The sequence below is a fragment of the Balaenoptera acutorostrata genome, chromosome 12, assembly GCF_949987535.1.
Source record: "Balaenoptera acutorostrata chromosome 12, mBalAcu1.1, whole genome shotgun sequence".
NCBI lineage: Eukaryota > Metazoa > Chordata > Mammalia > Artiodactyla > Balaenopteridae > Balaenoptera > Balaenoptera acutorostrata.
In genome coordinates, this window is record NC_080075.1 from 87,517,383 (window position 1) to 87,536,043 (window position 18,661).

Genomic DNA, 18,661 nt, shown 5'->3' on the forward strand with positions numbered 1-18,661 from the left:
TAGGTGGTCCCGTTTAGAGGAGATGAGCCACGTGGGTGACCACCCCACAAAACCTACAACTTCAGCCTCCTCCCGAAACACACTCACATCGACCAACACCCCACCGTCCCTTCACCCACAACCTCACCCAGCCAGAAACTCCAGCCTCTTCCCCCAAAGCGCGGGCACCCGCGGCCCGCCAGCCCCGCCAGCCCCATCCCTGTCGCCAGCCCCATCCCTGTCCCCACCCCGCAGCCTTCCGCCCCGTCCCCGTTCGGCCAGTGGCCGCCCCCACAGCCAACCGGCGTCCTCCACCCCTTCTCCTCAGCCTCCCTCCCCTCCCGCCCCGCCGCCCCGTCGCCCGGCTGCGCGATACTCGACCCACTCACCGCCTCCTCCAAGTCCATAACGGCAACGGCGCCGCCGCCGCCGCCGCCGCCGCCGCCGCCGCCGCCGCCGCCGCCGGAGCCCGTTACCCCGGCAGCGAGCGCAGCTTCCGGGAGCGGAGGGAAGAGCCCTCCGGACGGAAACCGAGACCCTTGACTTTGGATTTCCGTCTCTTGCGGCGGCGGGAAAGCTTCCGCTAGCTCCGGGATGAAGCTCCACTAATCCTGCATCCGCAGACAGCATCCCTTTCCTAGTCGAGGTAACTAAAACCAATCAGTAAAAAAGTGGGCGGTGCCTACTGCTGAGAGGATTCAGTCTCTGTTCCGACAGCCGTTCCCTCCCGGCCGCTCTCCTGCTTTCGGGCTGCGAGGGGGGAGCGGTGGCGTGGACTCAGAGCGCTCGGGGCGCTCCACCTGGTTCTGGCACAGGAGAGGCACCGGGTTCTGGAGAAAAGAACACGTGGTTGAGTTAGACCTGGGTTTGTAATCACGGCTTTTCTGCTTCTTCGTGCCTCAATTTCCTCCTCTGTAAAAATTAGCTGTTACCTGTGGGTCCCTTGCGAGGGAGCCTCACATGGTAAATGCGCGTTAAATTTAGCTTTATTGTTGTCCCTTCATTGGGCACTTTCATTTCATTAAACAGGCGCTGTTTTAGGTCTTGGGGATTCAGCAGTGAACAAAGTAAACAAAAATTCCTGCCTTTATGGAGATTATAATCTGGTGGGGAGAGACAAAAATACATAAGGAGAATATATGGTATGTTAAACGGGCATGAGCGCCAAGGAGAAAAATAAAACAGGAAAGGAGAATGGGAGCCATACTGTGGTTTCAGTTTTAAATGGAGTGGTCAAGAAAGGTCTCCCTGAGATGGTGACCTTTGAGGCAAGGGAGCAGGAACCATGTTGGGAACCTCATTCCCGGCAGAGGGAACAGTGAGTACCAAGGCCCTAGTCCTGAACCTCATGCCAGACCATTTAAGGATCAGCAAGGAGGTCAGCGAGTGGCTGGAACAGTGAGCTAAAGGGAGAGTAGAAAATGAGGCAGGGGCAAAATACAGCTCTAAGGACTTAGACTTGGAGAAATTGGAGACGCCGTTGGGGGAGTTACACAATCTTACATGTTTAACAGATTACTCTGGCTGTTGTGGGGGGAATAGACTGCTAGGGGGCAAAGATAGACGTTGGGAGGCAAGTCAGGAGTCTGTTACAATAATCCTGGTAGCTTGAACCAGGTAAAAGCAGTGGAGACAGTGAGAAGTAGACAGATTCTGGACATGTATATTTTGAAGGTAGAACCATAAGGATATCTTGATGGATAAGAAGCCCATCAAAGCAGCTATCGAGGATGAAGGGAGTCAAGGATGACTTCAAGATTTTTGTCCTGAGCACCTGGAAGGGTGAAGCTGTATTTGACAGAGTAGGGGCAGACTATGGGTGGACCAGTTTGGGAGGGGGGTAGAGGAGGAATCAGGAATTTGACTTTGGACCTGTGAAGTTAGAGATGCTTATAAGACCTCTAGGTAGGATGAGAAGGCAATTGGATATAGCAGTCTAGTATTCAGAGGCAGGTTCTGGACTGGAGATATATATTTGGGATTTATCTCTGTCTAGATAGTATTTAAAGTCATGAGAGTAGAGGAGATCACCAAACGAGTAGCTCTGTATTCACTCACTCCTTATTCACCTGTCAATTCATTTCTTTTGCAAAGTCATTAAACACCCACTATATGGCAGGCACTGCACCAGCAGTTGGGAAATGAGAGATAAACAGGACAGAGTCCTTGCCTTCAAGAGGCACCCAGTCCAGTGGAGCATTCAGTCTTATTATTTTAATCATGGCATTAGATAAATGCTCTTCTCCAGCTGTGTCACCCAGGTCATTTACCAGGCTTGGCTCTGAAACTTCAAACTCTTTCCAAAAAACCTTACCCATCTTCAAAGCATTAAGTATTGTCATATGAACAGCTTGATTATAAGCCTCTAATTTTATAGACAAACCCTGATTTCAAATGTTGAAATTTTACAATGGGAAGGGGGCACTGCTGACTGCCCAACTAAATTGGAGTTAGTATATTGAACTGAAATATGAGCACCATGGCATCAGGAAGTTTTGTCTTTTTGTTTATTGCTATATACCCAGGGCCTAGAACAGTACTTAGCTTATAGGATGTGATCAATAAATATTTGTTAAATGGATGGATGACTTTGTAAGATTTTTATATATATGCAAAATAGTTCAAATAGATGACGTATCTTGATTTGAGACTTTGGACATGTGGTTGCACAGAAATGAGTCACAGATTTTCCCAGCCATTCCTTAACAGAAAATTGAGTGTTTTGAGCAAAGTCAGACTCCTTGGAAGAAAATGTCTTCTTAGACTGTAAGACTTCTCTTTTTCAGCAGAGAAGCTTTAATATGCATTTCTTAAAACTGGTTCACATGCCATTGCTGACCTGTCAGATTGGCACAGATAATTTTTGCTTAATGGAAATAATCAGTGGCAGAAGGGCTCAGTGAGATGGACTCTGTCTTGTACTGCAGGTGAGAGTGAATGTGGGGCATATTTCTGGAAAATAGTTCAGCTGCATAACAGGTGATATGGTGGAGCAATATTGAGGCAATGCCAAGAAGAGGAAACAGGGAAATAAAATTAGAATGGAGATAATAAACCCTTACAGGGATTGAAGAGTCCCTGGGCCAAGATTTGATATAACACCAAAGCCTGATTGAAGGTATTAATATATCTAAAGAAAGAATGTGTAATCAGCAAGAGATGTATTTAACCCTTCAATCCTAACAAAAGGAGGACCTAACCATAGCAAGGACCCCCATACCACTATTAAGCCCATGCAGTCAACGTCCCCAGGGTACCATACCTCTTAAGTGACAGACACAGAATCCAACACAAACTATTACTCAATTCTGCCTGTAGGGAGAGAGGACACTGAATATAAAGGATATTTTCTCTGGGTATAGATTACTGGATTAGCAGTTGTTCTTTCAGCTCTCTGAAGACATGGTTCAATTTCTTCTAACTTTCATTGTTTCTGTTGAGAAGTCAGCTACCAGTATTATCAACTATATGCTAAGTAACTAGAAAATTCCCAATTGTTTGGAAATTAAGCAATAAACTTCTAAATAACCCAATCAACTGAGCAGTCACAATGGACTGACAGAACATTTTGAACTGAATAAAAATGGAAATGTATCACAGCAAAATTATGAAATGCACTTAAATCTGGAGGGAAATTTATAGCCTGAAATTCATGTATTAGAGAGAAAAAAGAAAGGCCGAAAATCAGTGATACAGACATACATCTCAAGAAGTTATAAAAAGAAGGTTAAACCAGATAATAATAATAATAATAATAATAATAATAATAATAATAATAATAATAATAATAATGGAAGGAAATTAAAAAGAAGAGAGATTAATAAAAGAAAAAGCAAACATTCGGTGGGGGGGGCACAAACTAATATTAACTCTTTAAAAAGAATCATAAATTCAGTAAACCCTGGAAAGACCAATCAAGAAGAAAAGCAAAATTAATCAATATTAGAACAATAAAAGTGACATCACTACAGATACCATAAACATTAAAAAGATCATAAGAGGATACAGCTCTAAGACAACAAATTTGAAAATGTTGATGAATGGACAGATTCCTAGAAAAACACATAATCAAGAGCTATGCAAGAAGAAATACAAGATTTGAACAATCTTATATCTATTTAAGAAATTGACTCTATAAGTAAAAAAAAAAAAACTTCTCACAAAGAAAACCTCAATCTCAAATGGCACAGCTGGTAAATTCCACCAAAATTTTGAGAAAGAAATAACACCCATCTTACACAGACTGTTCCAAATAATGGAAAAAGAGAGAGCAGTTACCAATAAATTTTGTGAGGCTACCTTAAACTTGACACCCAAATCTGACAAGGATATTTCAAGAAAAGTAAAAATTAAAGTCCATTCTCTCCTCAGAACAAATGAAATATCAGAAGATTGAGTGCAAGTCCTTTGCTGTATTCAGCAATATATAAATAGAACAGTAAATCAAAATGACGTTGGGTTTATTCTAGGAATGCAAGGTTGGTTAAACATTGAAAAACAATAACAACAACAATTTAAATAGTAATCCAGATAGTGTGGTGCAAGGATAGACAGAAGATCCATGGAACTGAATACAAAGTCCAGAAACTGACCCATAAATACATATAAGATAACCTGATTTTCAACAACGGTGCTGCTAAAATTCAGTGGGGAAAGGATTGTTCTACAATAAATGATTCTGGATCATTTGAATTGAATTCATATGAAAATTATCGACCCCCTATCTCACACAAAAATTACTTTGAAATGAATCACAGACCTACGTGTGATAGGTAAAACCATAAAGCTTCTAAGGAAAAAAAAAAAAGTAGGTAAATATCTTTATGGCTTAGTATAGGATAGATTTCCTTAAAAGATCACAAAACAGCACTATCCGTGAAAGGAAAGATTGTTATATTGGACTTCATTAAAGTTTAAAATTTTAGTTCATCAAAAGACATTGTTAAGGCAAACAAAAGACTGAGAGAAGGTATTCATAATTCATATATTCAACAAAAGACTTATCTCCGTAACAAAGAATTCTTACAAATCAATTAAAAAACAATTAAAAATAGGCTAGACTTGAACAACTATTTCACAAAAGAGGACAGCTAAAAGAACAATAAATATATGCAAAGGTGCTTAACATCATGAGTCATCAGAAAAACAAAAATTAAAACAACATTGAGATGCACCACACATCTACCAGAATGACTAAATATTTTTTAAAAATTGAAAGTATCAAGGTTTGCCAAGAATATGGATGAATTGGGTCTCTTCTACATTCCTGATGGGAGTATAAATTGAATATTTTGGAAAAGTCTTGGAAGTTATACTAAATCTATGCTAATTATGACCCAGCAATTCCACTCCTAGATACATACCCAAGGTAAATTAGTGCATATGTTCACCAAAAGATATGTACAATTATTTTCATAAACCTTTCTTTATAATAGCCAAAAATTACAAACAACCAAATGTCCATCAACAGGAGAATGGACAAGCAAATGTGATTTAGTCATCCAATGGAATACAGTACAGTAATGAAGAGGAATGAACAACTGCTACGTAAAACAACATGAATGAAACACAATGACACGCAGAAGAAGCCTATGGTGAATTTAAAATGGCCTTAAATTTTTTGCCATTTCTCCCATTGGTTCTCTTTTTTTTAAGAATTTCACTTTTATTTATTTATTTATTTATTTATTTTTGGCTGTGTTGGGTCTTCATTTCTGTGCAAGGGCTTTCTCTAGTTGCGGCAAGCGGGGGCCACTCCTCATTGCGGTGTGCGGGCCTCTCACCATCGCGGCCTCTCTTGTTGCGGAGCACAGGCTCCAGACGCGCAGGCTCAGTAGCTGTGGCACACGGGCCCAGCCGCTCTGCGGCATGTGGGATCTTCCCAGACCAGGGCCCGAACCCGTGAACCCTGCATTGGCAGGCAGACTCTCAAACACTGTGCCACCAGGGAAGCCCCTCCCATTGGTTCTTGAAGTAGAATATGATGTAACAAAAACCTGGGACTTCCCTGGTAGTGCAGTGGTTAAAAATCCACCTGCCAATGCAGGGAACATGAGTTCGAGCCCTGATCCCACATGCCGCAGAGCAACTAAGCCCATGCACCACAACTACTGAGCCTGCATGCCACAACTACTGAGGCCCGTGTGCCTAGAGCCCATGCTCTGCAACAAGAGAAGCTACCACAATGAGAAGCCCATATGCTGCAATGAAGAATAGCCCTCACTCGCCACAACTAGAGAAAAGCCCGCACGCAGCCACGAAGACCCAACGCAGCCAAAAATAAATAAATAAATAAATAAATTTTTTAAAAAACCAAAAAAACCTAAAACATGTGCCCAGATCTAATCCTATCCTAACACATATCCCTTAGACAGCAAAATACCAGAGAAAAATTATGAGCATGCATACCCATTATACAGATATGTATTTTTGTATATATTATATACATGCAGGACTGTTCTAGTGATGTATATAATAGAACACTCATAAATATATGAAATAAATATATGTTTATTGATAAAATAAAAATTTAATTTACTTATTAACATAATAAATAACTTTCCTTTCAGTGAAAATACTAGTAAGAGTTATGTAATTAAAGAGTTCACTAGTCTTTAAATCTTGGCTTAATACTGTAATACAGCGATTTGTAGTTTTTGTCCTAAGTTCAATTTAATACTTCTTTTTAATGGCAGTCATAACAGAAAAAGATACCTCACAAAGATGCATAGACCCAAGTGTTTTCATAACAATGGACACATTTGCAAACATCTAGTCTCAAAATGCTCTCTCCATAGCATAAGTTACTTCAAAAAAAGCAGTTACTTTTTTATGCATTAAACAACTGAGTGCCTAGCTTGTGCCAGACACTTCTTATTTATTTATTTATTTATTCATTTTTGGCTGCGTTGGGTCTTCATTGCTGTGCGCCGCGGGCTTTCTCTAGTTGTGGCGAGCAAGGGCTATTCTTCGTTGCGGTGCATGGGCTTCCCATTGCGGTGGCTTGTCTTTGGTGCGGAGCACAGGCTCTAGGTGCGTGGGCTTCAGTAGTTGTGGCGCCCAGGCTCAGTAGTTGTGGCGCCCAGGCTCAGTAGTTGTGGCTCGCTGGCTCTAGAGTGCAAGCTCACTAGTTGGGGAGCACGGGCTTAGTTGCTCTGCGGCATGTGGGATCTTCCCGGACCAGAGATTGAACCCGTGTCCCCTGCATTGGCAGGCAGATTCTTTTTTATTTATTTATTTATTTACTTTTGGTTGTGTTGGGTCTTCATTTCTGTGCGAGGGCTTTCTCTAGTTGCGGCAAGCGGGGGCCACTCTTCATCGCGGTGCGCGAACCTCTCACTATCGCGGTGTCTTTTGTTGCGGAGCACAGGCTCCAGACGCGCAGGCTCAGTAATTGTGGCTCATGGGCCTAGTTGCTCCGCGGCATGTGGGATCTTCCCAAACCAGGGCTTGAACCCGTGTCCCCTGCATTGGCAGGCAGATTCTTAACCACTGCGCCACCAGAGAAGTCACCAGACACTTTTTAGATACAAGGAGGAGATAAAGCAATAAACAAAAACATCTCTACCTCATGAAGCTTACATTCTAGCTGAGGGAGACTCATAATAAATAAATAAATAATTATAAAATATGTCAGATAGCAAAACACTGCCATGAGGAGAAAGAAAGCAGAATATGAAGATTGCGGGTGGGTGGGAGTTGCTATTTTAGAGAAAATGGACTAGGAAGGCCTCTCAAAGGTGAAATTTGAGAGGAGACATAAAAGAACTGGGGGACTGGGACTTCCCAGTGGTCCGGTAGTTAAGACTCTGCTCCCAATGCAGGGGGCCCCAGTTCGATCCCTGGTTAGGAAACTAGATCCCGCACGCCTCAACAAAGATCCTGCGCGCCGCACCTAAGACTTGGCCCAGCCAAATAAATAAAATAAATAAATTTTTTTTTTTTTAAAAGGAACTGGGGGACCTAGCCATTTAGATTTGTTGGGGGTTAGCACTCCCGGTGCAAAGACCTTGAGACAGTAAGGTGGTCTTTAATAAGCCAGGAGGAGGTGGCAGAGGGCAGGAGGTCAGAGAGGTGGCCAGACCAGGTCATGAGTAAGGTCTTGTGGATAATAGTAAGGACGTTAGAGTTTATTCTCGGTGAGATGGAGAGCAGAAGAGTGACAGCAGCTGACTCATAGTTTAGAAGGGTTGCACTGGGGGTCTGGAGAGTAGATTGGAAGGGGCTGGTGGAGGGGCAGGGAGATCACTTCGGAGGCTACGGGAATGAGCCGGGTGCGGGCTGCTGGTAGGGTGAGGGTGGTGATGCTGATAAGAAGTGGGCACCTTCTCCATAGATTCCAAAGCCACAAGCAAAAAGTCTTTCCTCACGGGAAGGGGTGCGAGGAAAAGAGAAGAGTTAAGGATGACAGCAAAGTCTGGGGTCTGAACCTACATAAGAATGCAGTTGCCATTTTACTGAGACAGGGAAGACTTAGGTGTGGGCTTACGGTAGAGTTTGGGGAAAAAAATCAAGAGTTCAGTTTAGAAGGTGTTTAAGTTAGTGATGCCTATTTGATATCCAAGTGGAGATGCTGAACGTGCTGTGGAATAGATGTTTGATGCTCAGGGGAAACGTAGGAACCGGAGGCATAAAGTGGGGAGTCAAGAGCCTGGCTAAGGTCATCAAGGGTGTGAGAGTAGACAGAGAAAAAGGTGTGAGGAGTGAGACTGGGCGCTCCAGCATATGCACGAGGAGGGGCCAGAAGGAGGACCCGGAAAAGGAGCCTGAGCCAAATGCCTGGGGGGTAGAAGGGTAGCCAGGAGCGTGCGGTGTCCTGGACGCCAAGTGAAGAGAGCGTGTCCAACAGGAAGAAGCCCTCAACTATGTCCAGTGCTCCGGAGAACTACGGTAGGACAGGAACTGGGGGCTGACCGGCAGATCTGGACAATGGTGCCATCAACGACCTTGACAAGAACGCCAAATAGAGTGTGTTCAAGAGCGTAGACCTCACTTGCGCGGAATTCTGTTGCAGACAGAGGCAGGGGAGCCGTAGCTGGTAGGTGATGTAAAGTCCAGAGAGACTTTGGTCTGCTTTTGTTTCTTTGCTTGCTTAAGACGTTTATAAGCTGATGTAAATGAACTGTCAGAGAGAGAAAAATGCTGTTGCGGAAGAGACAGGGCACGATTTCAGGGGGCTCTCCCTGAGCTGCGAGAGGGGCGCGGGATATGCGGCCCAAGCAGAAGGGTTGGCCTTGTAGGCAATTCATCTGTGAACTGAGAGCATGTGCGCAGGCTCAGGCACTGGTGGGAATGGCTGGAAAGGCTTTTCTGACTGTTCCGGTGAGATGGAAAGGAAGTCATCAGCTGAGTAGGGTGGGGGCTTGTACGAGGTCTAAGGAGGGATCGGAGGTGTAATAGCTCTTGGAAATGGGGGAGTTAAACCAGAAATCTAATAAATTGTCAGGCAGCATGAGGGGCCCCCTGGACGTCTGTGATCGTAAATATAGAGATAAGGCCACTCAACACATGCAGCCATTCAGCTGCTCACTTGGTTAAAACATCCCATTTACTCCAAAGGGACAAATCAGGTGTATTCACAATTCCAAAAATGTCCGCCAGGCAGTATGCCACTGACAGCCACTTGTTATCACATGTCCAAATCTGATACTTGCATTTTGTGTAAAAAGAAAAAAAAGACGACTCATCTGCAAGTCTGACAGGTCTTTTTAGTATTTTGCCATGAGACAACCAACACACCTTCGAGGTGGAAAAAGGACTTTCATGGATATTCAGCCCGTTACAGGTTACGGTAACAATCCTGTGGCATCTGCAAGGTCTTGTGTTTATAAAATCAGCCAGATCCATGGCATCCTGCAGCGATGTGCACACTTCTACCTTCAACCTTTGCTGCCACTTCCTGCTAGTGCATGAGGCCATGGATGGATTTCACCCACGGCGTTGTAGGCAACCTTATCTCAGAGTCCTTTTATTATTCTAGTCAAAGCAGCCACTCTTTCACTGGTTATATGGACACAATGTTACCCGAAATATTGCTTTTATAGAAGAAATTATTTACTGTTGAGAATATATGCTCCCTGGTACATCTTCCCATTAGCAGCTCCTCGAAAGTAATTCTTTCCATATTTCATTTTGGAAACAATCTAGTGACTACCATGAACAGGGACTTGTTAGAAACATCTGTATTTTATCCAACTATATAGCAAACCTTCAAATTGCAAACCTGTGTAATTTGTTTCTTCTAAATTGTCAGCATTTTCTACATCTTCCAACATTATTTGTTTTCTGTTATTTCAGCCATATTTATTACAACAGAATAGAAAACTGATAACTATAAAATATAACTTTAGGGAGTAGATAGATGCTTTAGAAAACGCAGCTGGGTAGGTATATACCATGACTGGGTGGGGTAAGTGCACAGAATTTTTATGGGGTCATCATGGAAACCTCTCTGAAGAAGGGCCAGGTGAGCCAAGGTGGGAATGCAGTGAGAACCATGCAGGACTATGGGGGACTATGTCCCAGGGAGAGCGACAAGTCCCGAGACGGAACCGGGCTTGGTGTGTTTGAGGAACAAAAGGAAGCCTGTGTGTCTGGAGGGTAACAGGTGAACAGGAGAGTCATTGGCCTCGGGGTCAGATGCTGGGCAAGGCCCGATTGCTGATTGCTGAAGGTCTCCTGGACCCACGGGGCTAATACGAGGCCAGTACGCCCTTACAGCCCCTTCTACGTGTTACACCAGGCGTCCCTGGTGGGTCCTGCCTCCTGGCCACCATCACTGGCTCCCACCAGGGAGGCGAGAAGGGACTCCCGGTGGATCAGCCACGGCTGCCTTGTCCTGCCCGCTTAACCCGGGCCTGTGTGTGGGGATAACAGGCTTCACAAGATTCTGACTCAGAGAGAGCAGGGAGAGCCTGGGGGAGCAGAAAAATGGGGCCCCACATAGGCATAAGCCAGGCGTTGGGGCTCCACTGGGAGGCCAGATACTCCCACCCCAGGAGTGGAGGGAGGAAGGGCCTGAGGACACCAGGGTGCAGCCCCCTCTTCTCACCATTCTTACTGAAATTCACTTCCATCTAAAGGCGTGCATTTGTTAAAACCCTCCACGAGTCTTCCGGTCAAGGGCACTTAACAGCGCTGGTTTCCTTAGTGAGTGAGAGCCAATGCATATGCAACGTTTTCTGGGCCAAACACCAGTCTAAACCTGTTAACTCCTTTGAATATTATCATCATCAGCAGCCCCATTTTACAGACAAGAAAACTAAAACAAAGAGATTTTAAATTTCTGTAAGTGGCAGAGCCAGGAGTCAAAACCAAGTAGCCTAGTGGAGAACACAATTTTGGCCACATGGCCCTCTCTGGAAGGTCAACCTCTTGAAATACGGCAAAATACGGCACTCCACAGTAGGTCCCTGTGGCTTAGCCAGTAATAAGATATTGACTACGTTAAGAACCTCAGATGATATTGTAAGGCTCAGAAAATGTTTGAATATAATTACTCTTAGTTCAACAGAAGCTGAGGGACAATTCAGTACCGCAAACAATATCGTTTTATTAAGAGAAATTCTGTGTTTCAAGACCACAAGTGACCTAGTGGCTACTGATTTAATGGGGATGTTATTGGAGGAGTTTGATGTGTTTCACTCTGTCAAATCCTAGCCCCAATAGGGACATTATTTAATTAGTGAGAATATATCAAACCAAAGATCACACGAAAACCAGAAATGACTTAGAAATTATTACACTGATTTGATGAATGCTCTGTCTGTAAGCAGTTTTATTATATAAACAGATATAGTTTGGTTTATTTAGAAAATAGAAGGGAATGTATTTTTAAATTGTGATTTACGTAGAAACTTATACATAATATATATTTCCCTACCAGTTGTTAAATATGAGTATTTCAAATATTTCTTCTGAGGCCACGAAAGGTATTTCAATTTAATTCTAAATATTTTGAGAAGTCATTGAAGGATTTTGAACAGAGGAATGACATGGTCTAATTTATTCTTTTACTTATTCAGGTCTCTGTATGGGGAACAGCCACAGATCACAAGGGTGGAATGAAGATGGCTAATTGGGAGTGTCGACTGAAAAACTGCACAACCTAAAAGTTGAGAATTATGTTTTATTCAGCGGACATATTGAGGACTTAAGCCTGGAGACAGCCTCTCACATAGCTCTGAGGGATTTCTCCAAAGAGGTAAGAGAGGAGCCAGGATATATAGGAATTTTTGCAACAAACAAACAAAAAACAAAAAAAACCCCAGGTAGTTGGAACATCAAAAGATTACTGTTAGTTAAAGAAAAAGCAGAATCTCAGGTTAATGAATTTAGCACTTTTCTATGTATGGGCAGATGCAGGATGCTCATTGAAATCATTTCTTTGATATGCACCTTAGCCATCTGGGGCCCATATCCTGCTCTCTCCATCCTGAACACCCGACGGGTGCACCGTGGGGGGGTGGGGCGCCTGTGGTTGCTGATGGCTTGATGACCACAACATCCTTTGTTTACTGATATGGCAGGCGACATTCTTTGTCCACAGGAGGCTGTTACAGGAATCCAACCCAGACATGGGTGTACTTGGATAAGAGCACCGTCGTGGGCAATGGGATATAGATATACTTTGAAGGTGGAGCCAACAGTGGATTGGGTGTAGTTGTGAGAAAAATCCTAGGAATCTAGGATAACGTAGTGAGGTGAATGGTGGAGCTGAGATGGTTATGAGCAGGTTTGGGGTGAAAATCAAGATTTGGGACATGTTAAGTTTGATATGTCTCTTAGAAATACAAGAGGAGATATTACAGATAAATGAATCTGGAATTCAGAGATGTTCTGGCTGGAGACGTGGATTTGGGCATCCTAGTGTCAAAATGCGATTTAAAGCCCTAGGACTAAATGAGAACACCTGGGGAGTGAGAGCAGCGAGTGAATGAGAGGCGAGAGCCCCAGGCTGAGACGCGGGCTCTGTGACGTTTAGAAGTCAGAAGGGCAGAACAATCTAGTAAAGGGAGTAGAGAAGGAGCAGCTAAGGGAAATGAGGAAAATGGGCTGAGTATGGTGACCAGAACCACGTGAAGAAAGTGTCAAGAAAGAAGAAACATCAAATGCTATTAAGAGTTAAGCATAAAAAAAAAAAACAAAAATAGTTAAGCATAGAGTTGAGCTTAGCACAGGACTTAGCAAGATGCACGGCACTGACAAGACGGTTTTAGTAACGTGTTAAGGATGACAGTTGAATTGGAGTGGGCTCAAGGCAGAGCCGGAGGAAAAGGGTAGACCGTCAGTAAAGGCCTGTAAGGAAGAGCGGGAAGGTACAGAGAGGGTAAAAATGTGAACTATTGCAGCGGGTTTGTATGTGAATGGAAATGAAACATTGACTGGGGTGGGGGGTAGAATTACAGGATGAAAGTCCTTGAGTGGATGAGAGGGACAGATCTGACCCCAGATGAGGCCACCCTGAGGGGCTGCATTATTCTCACCTGACCAGGCCATGGAAATTCCTGGAATGTGGCCACCTCTCAGCCAGGCTGGGGCCCCTGTCTGCCGGGTGTGTCCACATCTGAGCATCGGAGCTGGTTCCACCGCCTCCTCCGGACCTACCCTCCTCCCCTGGTGTTGCCAACATCCCAGGGCTTGGAGCCCAGGACAACTCAGCTAGGTTTTAGTTAAGAGGTTCTGCTGAGTGTGGAAATAGCTAAATACTATTTCTAGGAAGCGACAGAGCAGAGACTCTGCAATCAGGAGAGTAGATTTGAATCTTGGCCCTGAAACTTACCTGCCAGCTGTGCGACCTGGGCAAATCACTTCTCTGAGTCTCAGGTTTCTCATCTGCAATGTAGAGATGATAACTTTACCAAGACGCCTTCTGAGATTGTGAGGTAGAAACGGGATAGTGGATGTGCAAAGGCCGTCAAAGCTCTGTAAGCTGGGACGTGAGATACAAATGCCATAAATTGTCATGAGGCTTCATTCACTATATCATTCCCCCATTCATCTCACAAAACAGGCACAGCTTGTAGAGGAAGCATTTCTTGGGACACATTCCTGGGCCACTCCTCTCTGTGGGTTTAATTTTCATAACTAGACTTTTAAGTTTTTTTAAAGATAAGAGCAAGTCTTGGCTCCTTGTAAGAGCCTCCAAATTTCATTACAGACATAAATATATCACGTCAAGATCACCAGTTGAAAGGGAGGGGAGATGTATTATTATCTTCAAAGCTTTCTGGGAACCTATTAAATGCTAATAACAAAGCACTGGGATAAGCCAGAGTGCAAACACCGTTCTTGACACCTATCACATGCATGAGCCTCCTTTCTCCCTGGGCGCCCATCAACATTTCTGCTGGAGGAAGAGAGAATCAAGTGTGTCCCCAAGAATGGACCCTCCAAGGCCTGCTAGCGGCCTGGCCTATCCATAACTGAAGCTGAAACCCCCTGTGTTTTGCGTAGTGCTAGGGAGAAAGGTAAAGACATGAATACTGGCTGGGTACAGAGTGCTTGGTGCTATAAAAGGCCCATTACTCAGGTTATCTCATCATTGAGTTGGGAGGTAATCGTTCTCTCCTCATCAAATTAGGAGGGAAGTTGAGGCTCGGGAGGTCACATTGGGTCATGTGGCCAATAAGAGCCAGAGGGGGACATTGTAACTCATTTCTTCCTGCTTCAAAGCCCACTCTTTCTGCTAACAGAGTAGGTGCTTCATAAAGGTTTTCGTAGTGAATGAGTGAGTGGATGAATGAAGTCCTCTGGTTGCAAAATTGCCTTGTCAAAGGACACCAACAGCCAGAAGGCACAGCCCCAATTAAACAGAAGCAAAACAACCTTGTAAGATTCATGTGAGGTACTCAGAGTGTGGCCTAAATATCTCAGGAGTTTCCCAAACTCTCGAGTGATAAGATCACAGGCAAGTTGCAGAACCTGCTGGGGGCTGGTTTCTCCATTTCTAATCTTGGGGCAAACATGTCTTGCTCCTCCCTCCCTTCCAGGAAGCAGAGTTAACAGAACACAGGTGTTTGTAGCTCTGGCCACGGGCCTTAAAGTCCTTGAAAGATGAGTCCTGGCTTGTGACCCTCCCGTGGCTAGTACTAGCTACATAACTCGTGGGGCCCAGCACAAAATGGAAATGTTATGCCCGTGGATTGAAAATTAATAAGAACTTCAAGGCGGTGACCTCAGAGCAGTAAAGCGAGGCTGGGGCCCTTCTGAGTATGGGGTCCCGTGTGACTGTACAGGCTGCACACCCACGAAGCCAGCCCCGCCTGTGGCCGTTGATTCCGGAGAAGGCAAGAAAAGATCTTAAAAGGAGATTGGTGGGACATCTTGGGAGCACCAAAAATAGGACAAATCAATAAAGTCACCATGGAGATCAGGTTCTAGTTTCTTGAAAGACACAATTTCAGACTAGAAAGAGTGTTAAAATTCATCTAGTAAAGACAAATATCATGTGATATCACTTCTTTGTGGAATCTAAAAAAATAGTACAAATGAACTTATTTACAAAACAGAAATAGAGTCACAGATGTAGAAAACGAACTTACGGTTACCAAGGGGGAAAGGAGGAGCATAAACTGGGAGATTGGGATTGACATATACACACTACTATATATAAAATAGATAACTAGTGAGGACCTACTGTATAGCACAAGGAACTCTACTCAATACTCTGTAAGGATGTATACGGGAAAAGAATCTAAAGAAGAGTGGACATATGTATATGTATAACTGATTCACTTTACTGTACACCTGAAACTAACACAACATTGTAAATCAACTATACTCCAATAAAAACTAATAAAAATAAATAAAATTCATCTAGTACTAGTCTTCCATTTTATAGGTCAGGAAATTGAGACGCAGACAGAAGCAGTGACTTGGGGAGTCGTGGGGTACCACAGAGAAAGCAAATCCTCTCTGAATCTCATTTAGTCTCCTTATCAGTGAAACAGCGCAGGCCAGATTGAATAATGCATTATTTCTTTTTTTTTCTCCCCTATCCACACTAAAATAACAGTAAAATAAAAGGGTTAAGTCCACTACTGTATAGCACAGGGAACTATACTCAATATTTTGTAATAACCTATAATGGAAGAGAATGTAAAAAAAGAATATATATTTATATATATGTGTGTATAACCGAATCACTTTGCTGTACACCTGAAACTAACACAACATTGTAAATCAACTATATTTCAATAAAAATTTTTTTAAAAAGTATTAAGTCCACAAGGACCAAGGAAATGGGAGGAGAGGCAATGGTAATTGAAGAGGATTTGAAAGTGGGCATGTGGGGTAGGAGGACACACAGACCAGAAACGGGGGAATTGAGTGAAAATCTGATACTGCCCCTCCCCCTTCCCAGAATGCCAGTAGCAAGTTTTATATCCCCCCCAAGGCAGGAGATAAGAATCTTCTCTGGAGTAAATCCCAGAGACTACCATTTGGGATTCTTTACAATGAGCTGGTTTGAAGTTCTGTCCTGTCAGTCTGAAGCCCTAGGACCCAAGTCTGGCTTATGTGCAAAGAGATTCTAGGCTCCCAAGTGAGAGCCGGTGGCTAAGTACCTCCAGACACAGGGGAAAGCTTCTAACTTGAAGGCAGAAAACAAAACAAACAAAAAAAATGGGAAAAAGAATTGGGAGGATCAGAGACAACCTCAAACTGACAATCTCCCTGAAAAGAGTAGGGATGATCTATGAAAGAAGAACCAGAAAGCTTTGGAAAAAAAAAAAAAAATCCACGAAATAAGGAAAACCTCTGGAAAGTTACATATATGAGTCAAAATAAAAATTCAATATAAAAACTAGGGCTTCCCTGGTGGCGCAGTGGTTAAGAATCTGCCTGCCAATGCAGGGGGCATGGGTTCAATCCCTGGTCCCGGAAGATCCCACATGCCACAGAGCAACTAAGCCCGTGGGCCACAACTACTGAGCCTGTGTGCCACAACTACTGAAGCCTGCACACCTAGAGCCCCTGCTCCGCAACAAGAGAAGCCACCGCAATGAGAAGCCCGCGCACAGCAACGAAGAGTAGCCCCCGCTCGCCGCACCTAGAGAAAGCCCGCGCGCAGCAAAGGAAGACCCAACGCAGCCAAAAATCAATAAAAATTTTAAAATCTAAAAAAAATAAATAAATAAAGCAAGAGGATAAGTCTAAGAGGTGAAAAGCCAACTACTAGAAATGCCAGAAAGAGAACCAAGGGAACAAAATTATTAACAAATTAACAAAACTTCTCAGAACTAAAGCATGAGTTTCCAACTCAAAAGAGCTAGCTCAAGGGATGTGCCCGGCACAGAGAATGAAAAAGACCCATGGTCAGGTACACCACTGTGAAGGTTTTGACTATCGGGGATACAGAGAAGGTACTATAAACTTCCAGAGAGAAAAAGAAGATCAGAATTAGTGGACCTCTCCACAACACTTTGGGATCTAGTGGACAATGGGCCAATGCCTTCAGTATTCTAATTTATATCCTACATTTCTATATTCAGCCAAACTGTTCATCAAATGAAGATAGAGTAAGATATTTTCAGACATGCAAGAACGAGAATCATTTACTTCCCTTGTAACTTTAGTGAACTACTGGAGGTAGTGATCCAATAAAACGAGGGAGTAAACCAAGAAAGGAATACATGGAATCCAGGAAGCAAGGGATCCAAAGCACAAGAGGCAACATGAATCCCCACAATGATGGTGAATGGAAATTTCTGGTTGACATTGGTACGGCATACAGTTTAAATTGGAGAACTTGGATGGAAGGCTCTGAGAAGAAGGTCTCTAGGAATAAGATGAATATGATATATTTGAGATTATGGAAAACATTATAATAGAATTGAAGCAGGCTTTATTGGGATATTAGGAAAAATTAAATGTGTAGAAAATCAGGCACATGGGAAAATTGTGTAACTCCAGTAAAAGTGAAGGACTGAATAAGTCAGGTGATATGGGGTGGGCAGAGAGTTCAAGTGATGCTCTAGTAAATGACATTTGCACAATCATAATTAAATTATGTTGGGGGGATAGGGAAGTGGGAATGGGAAGGTGAGGGAGATCTGAGTCCTTATTTATCATTGTAGGGACTCAGTAGTAGTGTCTCAAAATGTAAATTAATAATTAAGAAATAGGGATAGCTCCAGTCCATGGTTTTTAATATCATCTGTAAGACTTCCAAGTTTAAAATGGTGAAGGAAAGGTGTTCCCACTTCTTTTTTCACTCAAAAAAAACCAAGGAAAATAACAAGAAACACAAACTCTATTCTTGACACTTGGCAGACATTGCAAATCTGAACCATTAAATGTGAACCACTAAGTGGCTAGAAGAATGACAAAAAAATGAACGAAGATGAATCCAAATGCCAGTAGAAGTATAATTTATTTATAATAAAATTCACCAATTTTAAGTCTACATGATGAATTTTGACATATGTCTTTAGTAGTGCAACTGCTGTCAAAAATATGATTTAGAACATTGCAGTCAATCCCCATCCCCAATCCCCGAACCCGTAGCAACGGCTGATCTGCTATCACCACTTCAGATTCTCCTTTTCTAGAACTTCATATAAATGCATATAGTATGTAGTCTTCTGTATCTGACTTTTTTCACTTAGTAATGCTTTTGTGATTCATCATGTTGTTACATGTGTAAGTAGTTTATACCTATTAATTGCTGAGTAGTATTCCA

At 43.1% G+C, this 18,661-nt stretch overlaps 1 protein-coding gene and 1 long non-coding RNA gene across 5 annotated transcripts in view; one reads left to right on the forward strand and one right to left on the reverse strand.

Annotated features, from left to right (window-relative positions):
* Nucleotides 1-443, reverse strand: part of TAF1B (TATA-box binding protein associated factor, RNA polymerase I subunit B) — a 57,552-nt gene extending 57,109 nt beyond the window's left edge. For all 3 annotated transcript variants that reach the window (XR_009009871.1, XM_057557917.1, XM_057557916.1), the window contains exon 1: nucleotides 369-443. Coding sequence is in view for 2 of the 3 variants with exons in the window: in XM_057557917.1 (XP_057413900.1) it covers nucleotides 369-386 (18 nt within the window). In the remaining variant the exon portion in view is untranslated. The remainder of the gene's footprint in view (nucleotides 1-368) is intronic.
* Nucleotides 444-459: 16 nt separating this feature from the next.
* The window catches only part of LOC103003672 (uncharacterized), a 75,120-nt gene continuing 56,918 nt past the window's right edge, over nucleotides 460-18,661 (forward strand). Inside the window, exons 1-2 of one of the 2 annotated variants that reach the window (XR_009009872.1) lie at nucleotides 460-625; nucleotides 12,003-12,181. This is a non-coding gene — a long non-coding RNA (uncharacterized LOC103003672). The remainder of the gene's footprint in view (nucleotides 626-12,002; nucleotides 12,182-18,661) is intronic. The other variant, XR_452288.2, reaches the window with a different exon arrangement.